Source organism: Bubalus kerabau, chromosome 2 (genome assembly GCF_029407905.1).
Source record: "Bubalus kerabau isolate K-KA32 ecotype Philippines breed swamp buffalo chromosome 2, PCC_UOA_SB_1v2, whole genome shotgun sequence".
Taxonomy (NCBI): domain Eukaryota; kingdom Metazoa; phylum Chordata; class Mammalia; order Artiodactyla; family Bovidae; genus Bubalus; species Bubalus kerabau.
Window position 1 is genome coordinate 29,983,575 of NC_073625.1, and position 20,443 is coordinate 30,004,017.

The 20,443-nt window shown below is 45.2% G+C and overlaps 2 protein-coding genes across 10 annotated transcripts in view; one reads left to right on the forward strand and one right to left on the reverse strand.

Annotated features, from left to right (window-relative positions):
• Window positions 1-3,417, forward strand: part of LRP2BP (LRP2 binding protein) — a 30,058-nt gene extending 26,641 nt beyond the window's left edge. For 2 of the 4 annotated variants that reach the window (XM_055567404.1, XM_055567401.1), the window contains 2 exons: window positions 998-1,027; window positions 3,284-3,417. The gene's annotated coding sequence lies outside the window, so the exon portion shown is untranslated. Of the gene's footprint in view, window positions 1-997; window positions 1,461-3,283 lie in introns of those variants that run through there. The other 2 variants (XM_055567403.1, XM_055567402.1) reach the window with 2 other exon arrangements.
• The window catches only part of SNX25 (sorting nexin 25), a 97,298-nt gene continuing 78,459 nt past the window's right edge, over window positions 1,605-20,443 (reverse strand). For 5 of the 6 annotated variants that reach the window (XM_055567398.1, XM_055567400.1, XM_055567396.1 and 2 more), the window contains exons 12-19: window positions 17,664-17,804; window positions 16,109-16,222; window positions 11,359-11,523; window positions 10,397-10,514; window positions 6,233-6,299; window positions 3,304-3,497; window positions 2,725-2,825; window positions 1,605-2,200 (exon numbers count right to left, since the gene is read on the reverse strand). In XM_055567398.1, the coding sequence (XP_055423373.1) occupies window positions 2,120-2,200; window positions 2,725-2,825; window positions 3,304-3,497; window positions 6,233-6,299; window positions 10,397-10,514; window positions 11,359-11,523; window positions 16,109-16,222; window positions 17,664-17,804 (981 nt within the window). In that variant the 3' untranslated portion in view covers window positions 1,605-2,119. Of the gene's footprint in view, window positions 2,201-2,724; window positions 2,826-3,303; window positions 3,498-6,232; window positions 6,300-10,396; window positions 10,515-11,358; window positions 11,524-16,108; window positions 16,223-17,663; window positions 17,805-20,443 lie in introns of those variants that run through there. The other variant, XR_008710127.1, reaches the window with a different exon arrangement.

Sequence of the window (20,443 nt, forward strand, 5' to 3'; positions counted from 1 at the left end):
AAATTTCAACAAACTTTAGGCCATATACTTCTCCTTAAATCTCTTAGAGTAGAAACTTAAACCATCCCTGAAAACCAGTCCTTTGCTTTTTGGATCTCTACTGAAGACTCTGTTCTTCCCCAGGAACAACTTTTCCATTTCTCTAGCCCACTACAAGATTTCATAAAAACCTAACTTAAAGCATTCTACAATACAAACCCACTTGCTTTGCTCTTGTTTTCTTAATAGCATCCACAGAACATTCCTTCAGTTATTTGAAGATCCATATTCCCAACTGGTATTTTCTTCTCCACACTCAGTCCATTTCCTTGAGCCTTTAAGAATCTTAAAATAGAAATGCAATAAAGCCGTGTATGGGGACTTTAATCGCACTTTTAATAGGTCACTCTTCAGTCTCCAAAGTGAAGACCACTTTAACGGCCATTAGAACACAGGTCTGAGAAATCCTAAGGGTAGGAATCTGATATGTCATATTTTGTGATATGCTATGCTTGCATGTCCTAAGTGAATCCAACACAGAAGTTAAAATCTCAGTTTACTGTAGTTACCATAAGGCTGGCACGTCTAGCACAAGTGAGCCCCTGAAAACTATTAATACCACTGCCACCAGCCATGATGCATACCTTGACCTGTGACTGGAGTTAGTCTTTAAGGGAGGTGAAGCTTCAAGATCATTAACTGTTTACAAAAAAAGAAAAATCAAAACTTCGGTTAAGTCCTTATAGGTGATAACTTATGAAGAGGTAAGACTTAAGAGTGAGAAGTCATAACAGCTCTGGTTTAATTACAGAAGATGGACACTTCAAGTAATTGCTGTGAAGTTCCTGGGCTTGCTGACCTCACTCTGCTTCTCTTCTCTGAATGTCTTTTCTGTGTCGCTGTGAATGATCATTCCGAAGTACAATATCTTGGTTTGAGAAAAGCATCAAAGAGCTGTAGCTAACAGAATCTCAGAGATAAAATTTGCTTTACTAATTTTTAATCATTTCTCTTTCAGAACTTATGTTTTATATCAAGAACTTGGCAGGTATGCTCTAACAATGATATAATCAATGCCATTTTAATATACATTTACATAGTATTTTTCTTTCATGGATTTCAAACTGAATTTCTGCTTAATTAGTTTCTTTCAGTATTCCTGGAGGGTAGAAGGGGAAGTGTTTCCTTATCACTGCATAATATGGTAAAACGCAGGAAAATTAAGTCCTTGTCCATGCCCTACTACTGAAAACAAAGCAACGTCCATACACCTGACGCCCGCCCTAGTCCCCAAGACTTGAGGACACAGTCAAGTCCTGAGCAGCACGAAGTAACTTCCCTCCTCTTTGTTTCTCCATCTCATTCCTGCCTGTCTTTCAAAATTTAGCTCCCATCCCAAATGCCGAATACAGCTTTTTAAGCACCCATTTGGCTCTTCTCACTCAAGTAAAAATCATATTTTTCACATTCATTCTGGGAGAATGGCACAACCTTTATACCTCCTTACAGAAGAACTCACATGCACAACATTTTCTGCAAACAAGGCACTTGATATATATCTGAACTGCCTTCAGTGTTTCAAATTATTTTTTGAGAGAAGGATACAAGCATCTTAAATATCAGAGTTCTGATTCATTTTTATAATTTATTGCTTCAAATGCTTCAAACTATGGGAAATCTTTGGTAAAAATAAAGACAGGAAAATTTTCACAATAACTTCACACAAAGCATTGCACAACAATATTCAGTACACACAAACAGAGGAATGTTCAGAGTCCTCAGCGAGGAGATTAACTGTACAATGTTCAGAGTTCTTCATTTAAAACAAAACTTCATAAATATTTAAAATATTTCCTAGGTTCTTATCACATATCAACATTTATATTTCAAACAGTATGTTGTCCTTTAAAGGATTTATATTAAAATAAAAATAATTAACAAGTGTTGTGGTTTTTTTTTTTTTTTCTGTTGCCTAATATACAGCATCAAGTTTCCTCCCCAATTCTGCTTCATTCACATAAAACTAGAGGGAGGTAACTAAAAGTTCAGTATGGTTCTCAGTCAAGCCCTCTGTGGAAAAGAGGAAAATGTTTCATGTCTATTAGTACAGACATTTCTCTGGTGGTTTATTTGTGCAGTCTCAAACCTGACAAGCTTTAAGTTGATCTAAATGAGTTCTCAGCTCAGGACACAATTCAGTTAGCAGCAGTTCCATCAGCACCTGAACCAACAAAGAAAGAAAGAAGAAGTCTTTTTCTCTGAAGATTTATTCAGATATCTACATCTAAGACTAAAATTTAATTTTAAGCCTGAGATGCTCCTCACTGAACAAGTTACTCTCCAAAGGAATCCGTATTCTATAAACTCCATTCAGATTGATTTATTTCATGGTCCATTAACCATCATCAGACCATCAGGGGTATTTAATATTGCTCACTATGATAAGACAGACAGCTAGGAAACAGTTTGCTTTGTTGAAATAACAAAGCGAAGCAGTCAGGCAGAGATGTTACAGCACAAGACAGAAACAACAGCAGGCTGGGAAGAGGAGGTGGCATCCACTGGGAGTGGTTTTTTTTTTTTTTTTAAAGCAAATTGAAGAGACAAAAATACAGCAGAGAAAATGGGTTCAGAGTTATAAGTAATAAAAATGATTACAAGTATAAAGAATTAAAATCTACCCCCGTATGTGAACAGAAATGTACAACTGAAGAAACAGTGAATCCTCTGGGAGGCTTTACTCACATATAGCAGGTGCTTATTGGCTCTCTTTTCTTGAAGTGCATTGAATATTTTTATTATACCATAACGGGCATTTTGCTGTCCAACAAGGCTCTGAAGCATATCTGAAAAATTAAGTTTATATTCCAAGCTGCTACTGATACAAGTGCACCGTGCGCAGACCTCCAGTGAGAGGCCATGCCCTGCGCACACAGCACATAAAGGCGCTGAGGAACATGAGGGGTGGGTTCTTGCCAGCGTTTCAGGAAAAAATAGTTTTTTGACAGGCATTTATACAGACTATAATTTTAATACCCCAGTTAAAACCATAGCTCTCAAAACAGGGGGGTTTAAAGTATAAAATTCTAAAACATTGTTATCTAATGTTATCTAAAACATTGTTCTAGTGAAATTATAACCAGTACTGTTCTTTTGGGGACTCTTCAGTATAATTTCTTAGCAAGGGAGAAGACATGATTTGAAACAAAAAGGTATGATCACTTTTTTTCACTGTAAATAATGTTTCCTAAGTGGCAGATGCCTTAGTGGGGCTGACGACACTCCCTTTCTCTCCGACTTCCAGGAGCAGAACCCAGGCCTCACCTGGAATGTTCTCGAGCAGCTTCTGCTGGGCTCTCTGCTTTGTTTCCTGGCTGCGCCCGCGGCTTTGTTCTTGGCGTGGGATTGTGTTTGGTGGTGCCAGCTTCCCATTGGGCCAAAAAGCATCCCGGAAAAGGTTGATGTAGTAAACCAACATTTGCTCACTGAAAATCCAGTTCACTGTGTCCCGAATTTGTCTTTTAAGAGAAAAATATGTCTCAGATGAGGTTTTTAAAAATTGTATTCTCTGTTTCTCAAAAGGCATTTATCAGTGGGTAGGTTAAGATACAGTGTGATGTAGGCGTTTGATGAATAAACTAGGAATTGGATTTTTAAACACTGACTCTGAAAGTTATTTTTCATTTTGGTAACACTGATGGCCATTCATTCCTGCAGCTCACATTTCCACTGTTACTGACTTCTCTAAATGTTTGCCACACAGTGTCTTTCAATTTTGAAAGGCAAGAACTGAGAGGAGATGGATTCATTTGAAGTTGGCAACTACTCTAACTGTGCACAGTACTTAACATACTAATTTCTCCATAAAGTGTTGCAAACTGAAAACATCCATCCATGTAAAGACAGCGAAAAATGGCCTGAAGACCTTCCTGAGCTCTGGCAGTCCCGGGGAGAAGCAAGCTTTTTCACTAGTCGTCCCTTGGGGCTGCTGTGGCAGGGGGTGCTGGACGGAGTTCTCCAACCTGGGAAGCATCTCACAGGCTCACGAGGCAAAGAGGGGAGAAGATACCCCTTACCCCACAAAAGGGAGCACTGAGAGGATACACTGCCGTCCAGCCACTCCAACCTCCCACAGGAATAAAGACCGACAGACCCTGACCCGCAGAGTTATAAGTAAGTGGCTTTTATCCCCGGTCACTCAGGTCTTGCATAAAGCCGACTTCAGCAGTCCAGTTCCAACCACCCACAGGATTGCTGCTGTCAAGAGACCAGCAGAGCTCACAGGAGGAGCAGTCCTGAGGGTGGCGGGAGGTCTCTGCAGGAAAGGGGAGCAGAATCACCTTCCACTCTTAGCACCAGGAAGGCCTGAGACTTCAAACTGAATTCACAAATAATGAATCAAACAGCCCTTTAAGAATCTGACATCCCAACCAGATTTTTAAAGGAACGATGTCTGGTTTTCAGGAACAGTATCTGAAATAGATGTTTCAAGCCCAGCACTGTGCACAGAGTAACCCAGTCACCAGTGAAGTCCAGAGTCGACTATGAGTCAGAACCATGGTAATCCTGTAACTGCATGTCTCCTAAGACACTTCCCAATACTGCTTAGACTAAATAAAATAATTTTATTAATTCAGTGGGATTTCTGCTTTAGGAGAGAACCTGCTGGCCTGCCTAATAAAATCTACATCACCAAACAGCTTGTCTTGCCTGGAGTCTTTAGGTTACTCACTGAGTGGGCACTGCATGAAGAAATGAAGAAAGACAATTTCAATTCGCAACTTAGAATTAGGTGAGTGGCTTTTACCAAAGGCCATCTCCTACATATTTTCTATCAATTCAAGTCTGACTTTGTATTAGCCAAAACCGTAGGAAGCTTCTGAAGCCATTCTGGAACATGAAATGACAGTCAGTACCAGGCAGGAGGCACATGGAGCTGCTGCCAAACTTCATGGTGTGGCATCGTCTGCCTGAGGCAGAAGAGCAGAGGGCAGGGTGCTCTGCCACTTCTCTACCTGAGGACGAGCCCCCTGGGCCAGCAGCCTGGAGATGCCTACCCGGTGCCCCTCCCCCGGCCAGGAAAACCACTGCCTAATGTGTTCACCGCTCTCAACCCACGGCTGCTCATCTTAGCATTAAGAGCCAATATCATAAATTGAAGCAAGGAACGTACACACAACTTTCTGAAACTGGAAAAGAAATGTGCAAGTCCGGAGTTCTGAGAAAAATGGGGCCATTCTGAAAACTTTATCCAAGGCCTGTCAGTACTAAGGTTAAGAGGTTTTCATCAGACTGAAACTGTAAGTTAAACAGGGCATTTTTCTGTTTAAAACAAAAGCCCATGATACTGAGTCAACCAAACAAGTCACTAACACCATTAAAAAAATCTTAAACAGAAGTAAATTTTGGTTTATCACCACAAAGGAAATATATTCTATTTGTAAATGAATAAAATATAAAATGTTCTTTATTATGTTTCCTACAAAATTTATAAGATTTGTGTAATAAAACTATCACTTTAGCCTTGTACTTACATTTGACAACTAAATCTTTCACTTTGAAAAATATCTGATAATCATCTTAAAACATATTTTGCTGTTAAATTGATTTTCCCCTCAATTTTAGCATTTGAGTCTCAGTTGTTCTTGTGTGGGGAAGTCATGTTGCTGACAGTTGAAGCATGCTGGGTATAGAGTATATATAACCTTTATGTATATGGATAATGTGCTACTGTTTAGAATACACATATGGCTTATACAGCAGTGTAACAGGATATACACACCCCTCATGGATACTCAGGTATCATCTAACAAGAGGAAATACCATTTTAATGCCACCTCAGCCCTAAAAAAAATGTATGGTTTGCAGATCCTTCAAATAAATACCAGCCATGTGCTGCTCACCCTACTTTCCTTTGGCTCAAGAGTCTAAGCCTTTAAACTGATCCCCATCATGTGACATAAAAATGCTGTACCCATGGTACTAAAACCAGCCATCAGGGTCAACAGAGAACTTTACAGAACAGTCTTCTGACCCTCATCGGCCGGCCAGTGGGAGCATGTGCCAGCTTCTGTCATCTGGTGCACCGTGTGTTCTGGGGGAGAGAGTCTTGCAGAAATTTGCTTCCCTCTCCAGTCTTAGAATCATATCAGAAATACAAAGAGAAACTAAGAGACCCTCATTTGTGGAGGTAATCTGACTGTTAAGGCAAAAGGTAGGGCATGAATTCAAATACTAATTTCGTGCAACTTACTTGTTGATGGTTCTTCCAAAAGTGACCTGAACGAGAGCAATCAACGTTCTTCTCACCCATTTAAACACTGAAATATAAATCAGAGGGAAAGCATCACCACAGGCGATCACAGTTGTGACGTCTTCACAGCAGCACAAAGCATAAATCTCACCATGTCATTCAACCTGAGTCCTGACACCAAGTCAGGGGCGATGAGCTCCAGAATTTGCGTCCAGGTTAGCAAACTTCGCTACCCAGGAGAATTCTAATAAGCTTTCATTTTCTACTTAGCAACTGATGGAACCTACAGTTTTTGTTTTTTCAGCTTGTCAGTGCCTAACAACAACTGAGCTAGTGAGTGGAACTAAAAGCTTCATGAGTCCTTGGGCTGCTGACGTCTTGTTTTCTAGCGGACGGCGCAAACCCAGACAGAAGATTTCTGTCTGGCTTCTTGAAGCCAATGTTCTAACAGTGCTGTGAATGAGAAGCATCTGTGGTCAAATGTTGATGAATATTCTGAAATATTTATGAACTGCTGGATCTAATTGCTCCCTTTGAATACTGCTGTGTAGACCAGGGGCTTTATATATTTTATGCCTGTGGGGGAAGAAAGGGGAACTGGGAAGACCCAGGATCCCGAGTGAGCCATGGACCCAGCGCACCTGCGCCACTGCCTGGAGCAGGCGGCCGCCATCCCCTCCTCCCAGCCTCTGGCGCCTCACCTGGGAAAGGGCAGTGTTAACACGGACTTTTTTTTTTTTGCTCAAAGAATCGCGTCAATATTTTGTGTCAAAGAGTTTTGTGAAGGGTGCGTCCTACAGACCTAAACTCTTAACTATTAGCATTAGATTAGGAGACACATTGCTTTAAGTGTAGAATATAAACCAAAAGAAGGCAAGGAAATGCTGTGCGGGTATTTTTGACCTGCAAATTAGAATCAAAACCAAATATTCCCTTTATATATTCACCTCCGTGAACTGAAATGTTTAGCTCCTGACACATGGCTTGGCTATGATGGAGCCAGGAGTTCAGGTCTCCTGCACCAGTAAGAAAAAAATGAGTAAATTCACAAACACCTCTGTACAAATATCAATAGCAGTTAACACAGACTTGGAACTAGGCTTGAAAACATTCTCAAGTCATTTCTAACTTTTAAAATGTGTCCAGGTGCAGTAATGTCAATCCTTCAAGCAAGAGTCCTGTCTTGGAATCAGAACCATGCCTAGAAGTGCCCTTCATGTTTGATGGAATTCAGAGCACCTGGGAGGCATGTGTCTGTCGGGGAGGATCACTTCTGTGCAACTTCTAGGGCAGCAGAGAGGTGGCCACACCCAGAGAGGGTCTAGGACACGGGCGGCTCCAGGAAGAATGCCTGACAGCCGAGTGCCTGGTCATAAATGTTTAAAACAGCTGTATTTCTGGTCCCTTTTCATAAACTGAACTAGAGCAGGAACCAAAAATAGCTCTGCTACAAATTCTCTCCCACCACCAATTCCCTTGACTCTGCTGTGTTTTCCTAACCTTCTCTAGTCCCCCAACACACACACACACACACACACACCCATTATTCCTTCCAAGGACTCATCCCTTCAAAGCCACGAGGCAGCTGCAGCAACACTAGGATTTAGCTGATGGCAAATAAATCACATCTCATTATCAATGATGTTCTGCTTATTGCCCTCTGAAATGTCACTAGCAAAACCAAACATTCTGAGCAGGCACGAGGAGGAAGTGCACGCTGCGGAGACAGGACTTGGGGCCTGACTTCTGGCCTGACTGCCTCTGACACGTCCACCTCTCTCTCAGTCTCCCTGTGGCAGAGAGAACACACTGACCAAAGGCAAAGATGGTGCTTTCTCACTGTTACCAGCTCTGGAGGAGTCACGGTTTAACGGACCAGATTTCACTGAGGAAGAGTCAGACTCTCGGTGGGTGGAGGACAGGTTTTTTCCTGCCTATACAAACATTAGCAAACATCTCAAAGTGTCTAAAATATAGACCAGCTATAGCTTTTTCATCTGAAAGGATCCTTCATACTTAGACAGTACTCCATCATGTGGATAGTGCTTAATTTAACTACCACCTGTTTCTGAAGTTTGACTTAGTTCCAAATTTTCATTATTAAAATTATGCTCAAATGAACATCCTTATATATAAACCTCTGCCTGAAGTTTAGAATTTAATTGTGTCTGTTGCTCAATGTGAATTACATTTTGGGAACCCTTATACTGTAAATTCACTGAAGACTCTACCTCTGAGATGTCTTTGTTTCACCTATGGAGTTATAGCTAAAACGTAAGTTCCTAAAGTGTCTGCGGATTATTTTAGATTTGGTTTAGAGGAAGAAAGAAACCACTGAGCTGCTCTGGTGGCTCAGTCAGTCAAGAATCTGCCTGCCAGACAGGAGATCCAGGTTTGATCCCAGAGTCAGGAAGATCCCCTGGAGAAGGGCATGACAACCCACTCTAGTATTCTTGCCTGGAGAATTCCAGGGACAGAGGAACCTGGTGGGCTACAGTCCATGGGGTCGCAAAGGGTCAGACACAACTGAGTGACTAACACACACATTAGAGAAAGAAAAACTTAAATGACCAAAGCAATCCCAGCACTAAAAATTTTCTTGCCTATTCATTCACCTACCCAAGCATTTTATTGATCACCTACTATGGATCACGGATGAGGCATCATAACAGACACTGAGGATTAAAAGACAAAAAAAGATGTGCTCAAGTTTATAACAGCCCTTGGAAGTTTCTTCATCTGCACAGAATTCTTTAAGTGGCATGTTAAGGGGTATATAAGTAAGAAGCTACACACAGCCTACCTCCTGTGTAGGACCAACTCTCAGCACTGTCTTTGCCCCAAGGGAAGAAATGCTCATCCAAGGGGACAGAGGCCCGGACACTCTCAGGGCAACACGTACTGGCTGGTGGCATGACTATGCTTGTGAAACCTGGCGCCTCCCATGTGCTTCCTTTTCTAGGCACTCAGGTGTGCCTTTAGGCACCTGTAGCACCTCTAGCTTGGAGAAGGCAATGGTACCCCACTCGTACTCTTGCCCGGAGAATCCCATGGACGGAGGAGCCTGGAAGGCTGCAGTCCATGGGGTTGCTAAGAGTCGGACACGACTAAGCGACTTCACTTTCACTTTTCACTTTCGTGCATTGGAGAAGGAAATGGCAACCCACTCCAGTGTTCTTGCCTGGAGAATCCCAGGACGGGGGAGCCTGATGGGCTGCCGTCTCTGGGGTCGCACAGAGTCGGACGTAACTGAAGCGACTTAGCAGCAGCAGCACCTCTAGCTAGCACACCTCAGGCTCCAGGTGTGCCTGAGTATGCTGGCCTCATGACTCATTGCATGGGGGCTGTGCAAGGTGAGCGTGGGCAGAGGGTCCCACTCAAGAATAGAGACAAGAGCCGAGCAGTGCAGTCTGACCTTTGACCCAGTGCTGCTCTGGGACAGAGGCACCCGTGCAGGTCTGAGCAGAACAGTCTCCTGATCCTCTCGATGCTCGTTTCTTTGAAGTCCATCTCCCCCGGGGGCCGTCAGGGGAGGATTTCTCAATGTGGTACTGCTGTTACTCAGGTCAGGAGAACCCTGTGTTGTGGGGCTTCCCAGGGCGCTGGGGGTTGTAGATGCAGCAGCCCTGGCCTCCACCCAGATGATGCCTGAGGTGCCACCCCACAGGCTGTGACAGCCAGGAATGTCTCCAGACACACCCAGTGTCCACCAGGGACAAAAGTCCCTCACGCCTCCATGGATGACCACTGCTCTGGGGCAGAGACATGGCTGAAAGCAGACTTGGCCATCCCTGCGTCCCTGGCCACATACTCACCTTTAACAAGTGGCTCTTCCTCTGCTGCGCAAAATCAATTTTTGTATACCTTTTGGTGATAAAGCATGAGGCTGTGCTAAGTCCCATGAAAAGAAATTCAAAGCATTCCAGCTTTCTGTATTCAGAGGAACACGGTGCAGGGTCAATCAGGACCCTGCATTCCAGGAGCACAGAGATGAAACCTGTCCTAAGAGCCGACCTTGGTGTCTGGCTGGCCTGTGAAAGTATTTGCTGAATGGATATAAATACATATCTGCTTCAGGAACAAAGGGATGTTAAATATACGTGTGTCCACATGTGTATAGCCACTTAACCTAAAACACCATTGAATCGTAACAAAGAGGCTTACTTCCTCGAAGTTCAAAAATCTCCCCAATCAACATGAAACACGGTTCAGCCAAGGCATCCTTCCTTCCATCTGCGTCATCACCATAATCTGATAGGTCACTGTCCTCCTCTGCCTCCTCCTGGGGTAACAGAAAAGTCACGGAAAGCAGGTCATTCACCCAAGACAGATGCAGGCGCCACACACACTGCTCGGGAGGGAGGTGGGCACGGGATCCCCTGTGGGCTCCGCTCCAGCTCATGATGCAGCAGACGCTCCTTCTACGGTCACTTCCTTCTGTCCAAACTCATTAAACCAATTCCAGTGAAGAGGTGGAGGGGTCTTTCACTGAACTACAGAGATGCCAGATTTCAGAGACGGGCTCAGGTAACTTGCTGGAGAGCCAGGTGAGGGTCGCAGCCCGAGTAAGGAGCCCGCTGGAGGGAAGCCTGAAGCCCGGGTATGAGATCACCCACGTCCACTGTCTGCTTCCATTCACTCCTTCACCCACTCACATCACTGCCAGGTTCATCTGGCTTTGGAACACACCACAGCTTTCCATCCCGAGGATAAAGCTTGAACCCCACAGCCTGGCACGGCCTTGCCCCTCCTTCTACCCTCTGCCTCATCTTCCATCAGCCCCCTTCCCGGAGCCATCCCCCAGTCCAAGACCTGCTGACTGTTCCCTAACACATCCTTATGTCCTGAATCTCATTATCAGCTCCAACTCCTCCAAAGTGAAGGTCCCCATCCTGGGGAACAGTCAGGCCACCTCCCGTAGAGGGGCTTCCCCAGAACCTTGGCCGCATCCCACCTACCTACCTGCTTACCCATCCTGTCCCCCAACACGACCGCAATGGTAACTCAAGGGGGTTGCTTTGTCTCCACGTGCAGCAGGCCTGCCACAAACACCTGCTACTTCACACAGCCTCCAAGAAGACGTTCGCTTAAATACGTTTCAAAGACATAACCTTTAGACAGCTCACCTCCTGATGGGAGAAGAAGTCGCGAGGGAGTCTTTCCAAAAACGAGGCTAATGAAAAACTGGCTTTTTTCCCCTGCACGTCAATAACCTTGAGGTAGTCAGGAGAAGGGCTCAAAAAGGCATAAAGTGCTTCACTCTGACACAGTCTTTCATCTGAAAGCAGATTCTGTGGGAGAAAAAGGATTAATTCTTCCTACACGTCTATGCACTGGGAGCCCCCAACATCAAGATGAAGAGCTGGCTATCTCAGGAAGTGTACTTTCCTCGCAATTCTGAATCTAAAACCATTATCCTTTCCCCCTGAAAGAAAATGCATTAGCCCAATTCTCACTGATCTCAATGGCAAATAACTCTGGGTAGGTTGACTGGAGCTTCCTTACCATTCTGCTGGTGGGAGATACTGGCCCACAAGAGAACTCATGGCTTGGGGCAACAGAAAAGTCTCGCTTTGCAAACCGCCTGCAGATTCAGGGGCCACCACCTTTCAAAGTCAACTTAACTGTCGCTCGTCTGTGTTGGAACAAGGTACGTATTTGCACAGCACACCAGGATCTCATTCAACCAGTTTCATGGCTACCTGCGGACTTTGCACGTCAGCTGAGCAAAGAGCTCTGTGCTGCCACAAAGTGGTAACTGCCTGCCAGGCGGCAGCTTTCTGTCACTGGGCTGCCACACTCCCAGGTGGTGCGTGCTTACATAATTATGTAACTTTTTATTGGCCCCTAAACTGGAAATTTCCTTCAAGTTCTCTATGTGCTTGTCTGGCCTTAGGAGAGAGGAGAGGAGGACATTGTCAGGTTTGTTTCTGTGCAAAGCAGGTGCTCCTGGCAAGACAGGAAGTCAACGATGTGACCCTAAGGATGTGCAAGTGTCTGGTACTCACAGACACGGGATTGCGGGATAAATGAACCAATGAGAAATCCTGCCCCACGGATGGGGTGACCCCCTGGGGGATGGAACTCGGATTCTAAGGGCAGAACCCTCTCTGCTGGGAGAGGAGAAGAGAGGAGCTGCCCCATGAGGTTTGTGTTATCTTTGTTCAGATGCAAGTTGACATCTGATAAACCCTATGACCCTCCCTGGAAAAGCCCCTCTGAGCATGCCCAATACTGCCACGCTGGGGATTGGGGTCCCAGGGGCACCCCGCCCCCGGCCCCCCACATTCCAGCGGTGGTCAGCTCCCTGTGTCCTGCAGAAGACTGGCCTGAGGCTGGAGGTTCTGCCTCAGGCGTGGGAAGGAGACTGCGGGCACGGGCCGCTGGACTCGCTACTGCCTTCCCGGCCCCTGAGCGTTTATTCCTTTCACAGAGCCTTAAATGCTCAGCAGTACGTGAGCGTGGATGAGCAGGAGTGAGGTATTCTCCTTCCACCTTGATTTCCTGGCTAATCTACACTCTGACACTCCTTCATAAAGTCATAGGAACGGGTAACTAATGGTAAGCCTCAAATAATACAACAACCATAAACATGGAAATGATTCAGGACGTGTTAAGTGTTTGGACTAAGTTATATTCTATTATGAAGGAAAATAAATTAATTATGTATGAAAAGTTAGACATGTTCTCAAAGACTATGTCCATGGGGGAAGGTATAATTGGGATTTTATCACATTTTAATGCTGAGAAGAGAATCCCAGTCCCAATCCTTCCCCCCGAGGGCTCAGAGCATGTCGTTGCATGTGGCGGAGAGTGGAGGAGGGCTGTGGATAGGAGGCGACGAGTGTACAGGGCATTCCGGGAAGAGCAGACAGCAGGGTCACCCCCAGAAGCAGCTGCAGCGTAGTTGGGGGGACGGCTGGAGTAAGGCGTCTGCGCGTGAGGAACAATCAGCTAGATTACTAAATATCTGTTATTAGTTTGCCTCGACAGGGACCCGTATGTAAATATTCACATAAACACACACTCAGTGGAAATCGTCTTTTCTAGAAGGTCCTGTGGACCTAATAATATCTGCCTTTCAGACTAAACCTTTTACATTTTGCTTTTCCCATTTGTGGGATGATATTATGAAACTTCAGTCGGCTGTGTAACCTACCTAAATATATCAAACAGTGAGCCCTTTCAAATAAAGTCTTTGAGGAAATGAAAAAAAATTAAAACAGTTACTTCCTGACTTACAGTCCTCCTGATGGAAAGACAAGCCGTCCTTGGGAAGCTGTTGCCCTGTTCAGGCAGGTGGTCCCCGCCCTCAGCCTCACCCGCGCCACCTAGTGGCAGCGCAGAGCACATGCTCCTCTTGGCACCAGGGCGGGGACCACGAACCTATTTCCATCACCAGCAACCCAAGAGGGGCAAGCCTGGCCCCTCTCCACATCCTCAGAAGTTCAGGGGTGCCCTGGTCTCTGAAGCACAGCTGGAAAGGTGGCTGAAAGGCTGGCAGCACCAAACAACCCTCCCTTCCTGGAGACCCTCCCTTCCCCAACAGCAGAGGCTGCAAGGAAATGCAAGGGTCAGCTGGAGGGGCCCAGAGCCTGGTAATATTTCTGTAAGAGCACTTAAACATAAATGATTCTCTGTCCCACTTCTGCCATAATTAAACTCGGAAAGCTTTTCAAAGATGCAACTATTTTATTTCCTAATGGACACACACACACACAAATTTATATATTTATAACAACACATACATGTTATCTTTAGAGAGAAATGAATATATGAGAGAAAAGCAGAAACTGATTAACACCTGTAAGGGAACTCTAGCTAAAATTTACCTAATTTAACTATGATCCGTACACCTGATTCAACTGATTATAATATAGCCTCTATTGAGAATCTGCAACATCTATTAAGTCCCAGGACTTCCAGCTACTTCTTCATTGGCAAACAGTGTTTTATGAGGTGAAGGTTCATGCCCTGCCTCTGAGAACTAGGACTCGGCGGCCCATAGTGTGAGTGACTTAATTATAGTCAGAAGACAGAGGCCCCAGCTAAGGAAAAGATAAATAGTGGTTGCTACTGGAGACAGCATAGCTTTGTCCGGTCTTATTCTCTAAACATAGACTGAAGGAAAACAAGTGTTTAGAGGAAATCAGGAGACTATCTTTAGGACCATGCAGTAGGCAAAGAGCTCAAAAAGCATTAAGCACAAAAAGGAAAAAAAAAGGATAGATTGGACTAAAATTGAGAATTATGCTCATTAAAAGAACTCATTAAGAGACTGAAAAGGCAACCCACAGCACAGGCTCTGACAAGAGACTTACATCCAAACCACACACCCAACTCCTGCAAAGCAATATGGAGAAGACAGGTGACATGACAGAAAAATAGACACAATTTTAACTTCACAAAATAAAACGGTCCAGTGTGGAGCGACCAGAACCCTGCATGCTGCTGATGAGAGGTATAAACTGCTTGACCACTGAGGATAAATGAAAACCCCCAACCTCCAGGGAGCCCCCCCCCCCCCGCCCCTGCTCCAGCAGATATTCACCAGAGACCAGCAGTGGCAGCTTCAGCTTTGCTCCCCCGCACAGTCTCTGGCTGCAAACTCTCTGAACGCCCATCAGCAAGAGCACGAACGGACTGTGGCGGATGTGCACAAGGAGAAGCCCATTCAACAGTGAAAACAAGAAGGAAAAGGAAATCAAAGATGGTCTGCAATGAAGAAGTTCAGGACCATCACCCTGAGTGAAAGGAGTCACACAGAAGCGGGTCCACACCCTTCATTCATGTTCAAAACCAGCTGTAACTACGTGGTTGGGAGTCAGGACTCTGGTCCCCTGTGGTGATGCTGGTGGGACAGGAGACACCCTGTCTCTGGGCCAGGATGCTAGTTACAAGGTTGTGTCCAGCTACAAAACCGGAGAAAGCCTTACACATGGTATCTGCATATTCTCTATCTATACATCTGGTCCCATCACTTCATGACAAATAGATGGGGAAAAAGTGGAAACAGTGACAGATTTTATTTTCCTGGGCTCCAAAATCACTGCAGATGGTGACTACAGCCATGAAATTAAGGACACTTGCTTAATTTAAGGACACATTAAGCAAGGACACTTGCTCCTTGGAAGAAAAGCTGTAACAAACTTAGTGTATTAAAAAGCAGAGGTATCACTTTGCCAACAAAGGTCCATAGAGCCAAAAGCTATGGTTTTTCCAGAAGTCATGTACAGATATGAGAGTTGGACTGTAAAGAAGGCAGAGCGCCACCAAAGAATTGCTGCTTTCAAATTGTGCTAGAGAAGACACCTGAGAGTCCCTTGGACTGCAAGATCAAACCAGAAAATCCTAAAGGAAATCAACCCTGAATATTTATTGGAAGGACTGATGCTGAAGCTCCAATACTTTAGCCACCTGATGTGAAGAGCTGACTCACTGGAAAAGACCCTGATGCTGGTAAAGACTGAAGGCAAAAGGAGAAGGGGACGACAGAGGATGAGAGGGTTGGATGGCATCACCGACTCGATGGACATGAGTTTGGGTAAACTCCGGGAGATGAAGGACAGGGAAGCCTGGCGTGCTGCAGTCCATGGGGTCACAAAGAGTTGGACGGGACTTAGGACTGAACAACAACAATAGTTTAACTACCAAAACACACACACACACACACACACACACACACAAAAACAAAAAGAATAAAAACAAAGAAGAAAAAAAACCCCAAATACCCCAAACCCTAAACCAAAGATATTTTGAGGATCTGGCGTGACGTGTGAGAATAGAAGGCGAACAGGCAAACCCTTAGAATGGAGTCAGTTTAACCCCAAGTAACTAATGTTTCCTTCCACATCCAAAAAGTTTTCAGTGGCTTACCTGTAAAAACTTATTTAATTGATTCTTTGACTTTTCCATAAACTTTTGATCTACAGATTTGAAAGGCAGCTTGCTAAGAGAAGGCAACTGGACTTTTTTTAAAGAAGGGAAACACTGTGAGGGAAAAGAAATAAATGTTAGTTATCTCAAAATTACATTTAAAGCTTTAAAAATTTATTTTAGATGTTTAATAAGAACAAACCAAGTAACTTCCTCTTGTATTCATTTCCTCTGAGACTGAATACCTTGAAAACCTACCTGTTCTAACCAGGCTCAAAGAATACGGAGGAACAGGACATGTGATGAGAAAAGCTAAGACTCGTCCCTAGACTGACAAGTGCCTGGAAGCTGGAAATCCTGGAGCCAGGCTGGGAAGACGGGCCTGCACAACAGCACAGAGCACAGGGTTCTGGGTATGGACAACTGACTCATGGCAAGAGTTTTTCTCTTGGAATGTGTTTTGCTTACAACACATCTGTAAAACGTTATCACGGTTGACAAAAGTAGAGCATGGGAAGAACCAGCTTTATTACTGCCTTTCGGGGCAAAGTGCAGAATGTAAATATATTAATAATAATAATAATGGATGTTAATAAATAATAACAACAGGCTTTTCTTTGTGAATTAAATCCTGTGTCCTGCCAGACACTGTACGAGAAGTCTGGCGTGAGTAACAGCTATGCGTGTGTTTAGCGGCTCAGTCGTGTCTGACTCTTCACGACTCCACAGACTGTAGCCCACCAGGCTCCTCTGTCCATAGGATTTCCCAGGCAAGAATAGTGGAGTGGGCTGCCGTTTCCTCCTCCAGCAAATAGTCCCAACCCAGGGATGGAACCCAAGCCTACACTGGCAGGTGGATTCTTTACCACTGAGCCACCAGGAAAGCCCACTATGACTGTAATTACTACTAATAAAAACAAATAATGTTTGCTACGTGCAGCACATTCTTCTAAACGCTTTGTGCGTGGTTACTCCTTTTATTCTCACAACAGCTCTGGGAGGCGGCTGAGATGGCACTTCGTATCTGTGCCCACTGATGAGGGCAGAGAGGCACAGACAGATGGAGCGGCAGGGCCAGTCACGAGCTGGTGACCAGGGAAGAGAGGATCCAAACTGGAGGCAAACTCCGGCAACCTGGCCCCAGAGTCTGTGCCTTCGAACACCGCACTTCACTGACCCATTCCTTTGTGTGATGCAATGCAGTATGTTCTACTCTCTATTGCTGTGACCCCGAACGGATCCCGTTATCCTCTAACGGGTCACAACTGGCAGCTTTGAAACCACTGGCCAGAGATACCCTCGGCTGTCCTCCAGCTCTGGGATTCTGTTGGGTTCAACGGAAGTCAGACAGTGATCTGTGTATTCAAAGACTCAGACTAGACTAGACAGTTGACCCACAAGTAAATTTCCAACCATCAGGCTGAAAATACCACTTTTCCAGTGTCAACAGCAAAGGGGAAAGAGGGACCAGTTTCCCTGTGTCGTTAAAACGGAAATGGGCCCTGAGATCTCTTCTCGCTCAGTAATTCTAAGCCTGTGCCACAAGCGTTCGTACCTCACTAAGTCTCCGGTGTAAATTCTGAAACTCACTGAGCCTCCTGGGGACCGTCCAGTTCTTGGTTTCAACTCCTCCAACTTCCTGTAAGCTTACCGTGACAAAGTAACAGGGCATTTGCTCGCCGTTCTCTTCTGTGACCTTGGAGAAACAGGTGAACACAACAGCAAGAAAGAGCACGGTGAGCAGACGTGGCAGGCAAGATCCCCGCACCCCTCCAGGCGCCCTCTCCCGGGCGTGCAGGTCCCGCACGGTCCCCAGGACTTGAAAAGGACGGGCTCTGCTCTGGCTTTAGGCTACCTTATAGGGCACAGCCCACCTGAAACCGGGCCTATCCTAACCTCAGGGGCCCTTGCAGAAGCAGAGGGATTTCTTTGGTGAGTAGAAAAAGAGGAAGCACAAGAAGGATCTGACATGCAGTGCTGGCAAAAAGATGGACTGGGCCACGTGGAAAGATATGGAGTATTTCTAGGACCTGAGAACAATGCCAGGCTGACAGCAGGAGAACAGAAACCTCAGCCCCACCGGGAACTGGATTCTGCCAAGAACCTGAATGAACTTGGAGGTAGACTTCCCCCAGATTCTCCAGACAGGAACTTAGTCTGGCTAGCCACCTGACTTCAGCCTTACGATATAGTGAGCAGAGAATCCAGTCACACAGCTGGACTCTCAACCTGCAGAATTGTGAGCTAAGAAATGGGTGGTGTTTTGAGCCATGAAATGTGAGAAAATTTGCTCCGCGGCAAAAGAAAACTAGCCTAGTGGACTCAACATCCTAACTGTGTTTCCTTGAAAAAGCAAATTAACAGTAAGCAGACAGGTGTGTGAGATCAAAACCTCTCTCAGAGAAGGATGGGGGACTTCCCCAGTTTAACACAGGACTCCACACACCGTGGTTTCTGTTTTCATGAAATTTCACATTGGGAGACATGATTTCCTCTACCTCCCAACTGAAGACAACTCTTAAGCACTCACACACACACCCTGTCATAATTCAGAAAAGGCCACCATTGCTCCTAATGTAAATGGATTAGAGAAGAAACAAAAAGAAAATACGCTGAATTGAAGCTTGAATTAGCGTCATGAACCGAATTAGAGACAAAAGAGTAAACAGAGAAGCAAAGCAAAGGGACGCAATTCTGCTGAGCACCAGCTGAGCCCCACCGGGGAGGAGGACCACCGTCCCTTGTGGGAGGCAGGAGGTAGAGCACAGACAGCCCACGACTGTCCCGGGAGCGCACAGCTCCTCCACCGTTCTCACTGGGGTGCTTCGTGGATGCTGGGCGGTCAGATGACCCCTCTGTGTCCACTGCTGTTATCTTTTCAGGGACCAAGGTCACAGCAAGCTCCTGAGTAACAGCTGATGACCAGGGCAAAGGGCCTTGTGAGGGTTTTTCCTCCTTCCCTCCCCTCCTCAGTATCTGCCTTTGGAAGACAATTATAAGCAACTGTGAAATGCCAGAGGCAGCTCTGAGCAAAGCTGGGGAGGTAACAGAATCTGTTTGTACCCCATCCCCAGGGGCTCCTCTTTTATACCTTTTGACACCACATCCCCTGAATGCCCCTTTCTAGACTTCTACACCAAAGGTGATTCCATCAGCAGTGACTAAGTGTTTCTCACGGTGTTCCAGGCTCTGGGCAACCTCCCCTGACCCGCTGTCCCCCTTCCCCTCAACAAAGGCACCCGGCTCTGCACCTTAATGGGAGGACAACAAGCACCAAAGGCACACTGAGGGCACTCGGTAAGCGCTCACGTGGCATGGCTTTCAGGCCGGCACCTGGAGAATGTGCATGGTTTTGCTTCCTAAACTAGAAGGGAATTTCAGATTTGTGAATTCTAAGCCTTTCCCCAAGAAAGAGTGTCAGGCCACTGATGATGAGAAAAGCAGGGATGGACACAGATAAATTGGACAGATGGGCCCTTGAAAATCTCAGGAGTTGAGCACTGGTCCAGACATATGAAACAATGATGGAGACCAACAGTCACACTGAGCATCAGTAGAGTGTGTGTGTGTGTGTGTGTGTGTGTGTGAATTGTAACCTCCTAATTTATACCCCCACCACCCCACACCTTTCCCCTTTGGTAACAGTAAGTTTGATGCTCTTGAACTGTGGTGTTTGAGAAGACTCTTGAGAGGCCCTTGGACTGCAAGAAGATCAAACCAGTTAATCCTAAAGGAAATCAGTCCTGAATAATTCATTGGAAGGACTGATGCTGAAGCTGAAGCTCCAACACTTTGGCCACCTGATGCGAAGAACTGACTCACTGGAAAAGACCCTGATACTGGGAAAGATTGAGGGCAGGAGAAGGTGAAAACAGAGGATGAGATGGTTGGATGGCATCACTGATTCAATGGACATGAGTTTGAGCAAGCTCTGGGAATTGGTGATGGACAGGGAAGCCTGGCGTGCTATGGTCCATGGGGTTGCAAAGAGTCAGACACAACTGAATGACTGAACTGAACTATAAGTTTGTTTTCAAAATCTGTGAGTCTGTTTCTGTTTTATAAATAAATTCATTTATATCATTTTTTCAACTCACATTCCACAAGTGATATTATATGATACTGACTTTCTCTGCTTAGCATGATAATCTCTAGGTAGGGTGGACCTGACTTTCTTCTCCAGGTGTCAACAGTCGGGTAGATGGAAAGGAAGTTTACACTAATGATATAAATGTATAAAGCATTTTTCCATCAAATGAAATTGTTTTTACATTCAAAAACAGCGATATGGTGTATTCTGAAAACTACTGTCCCATGTCCCTCAGAGAAGAGCAA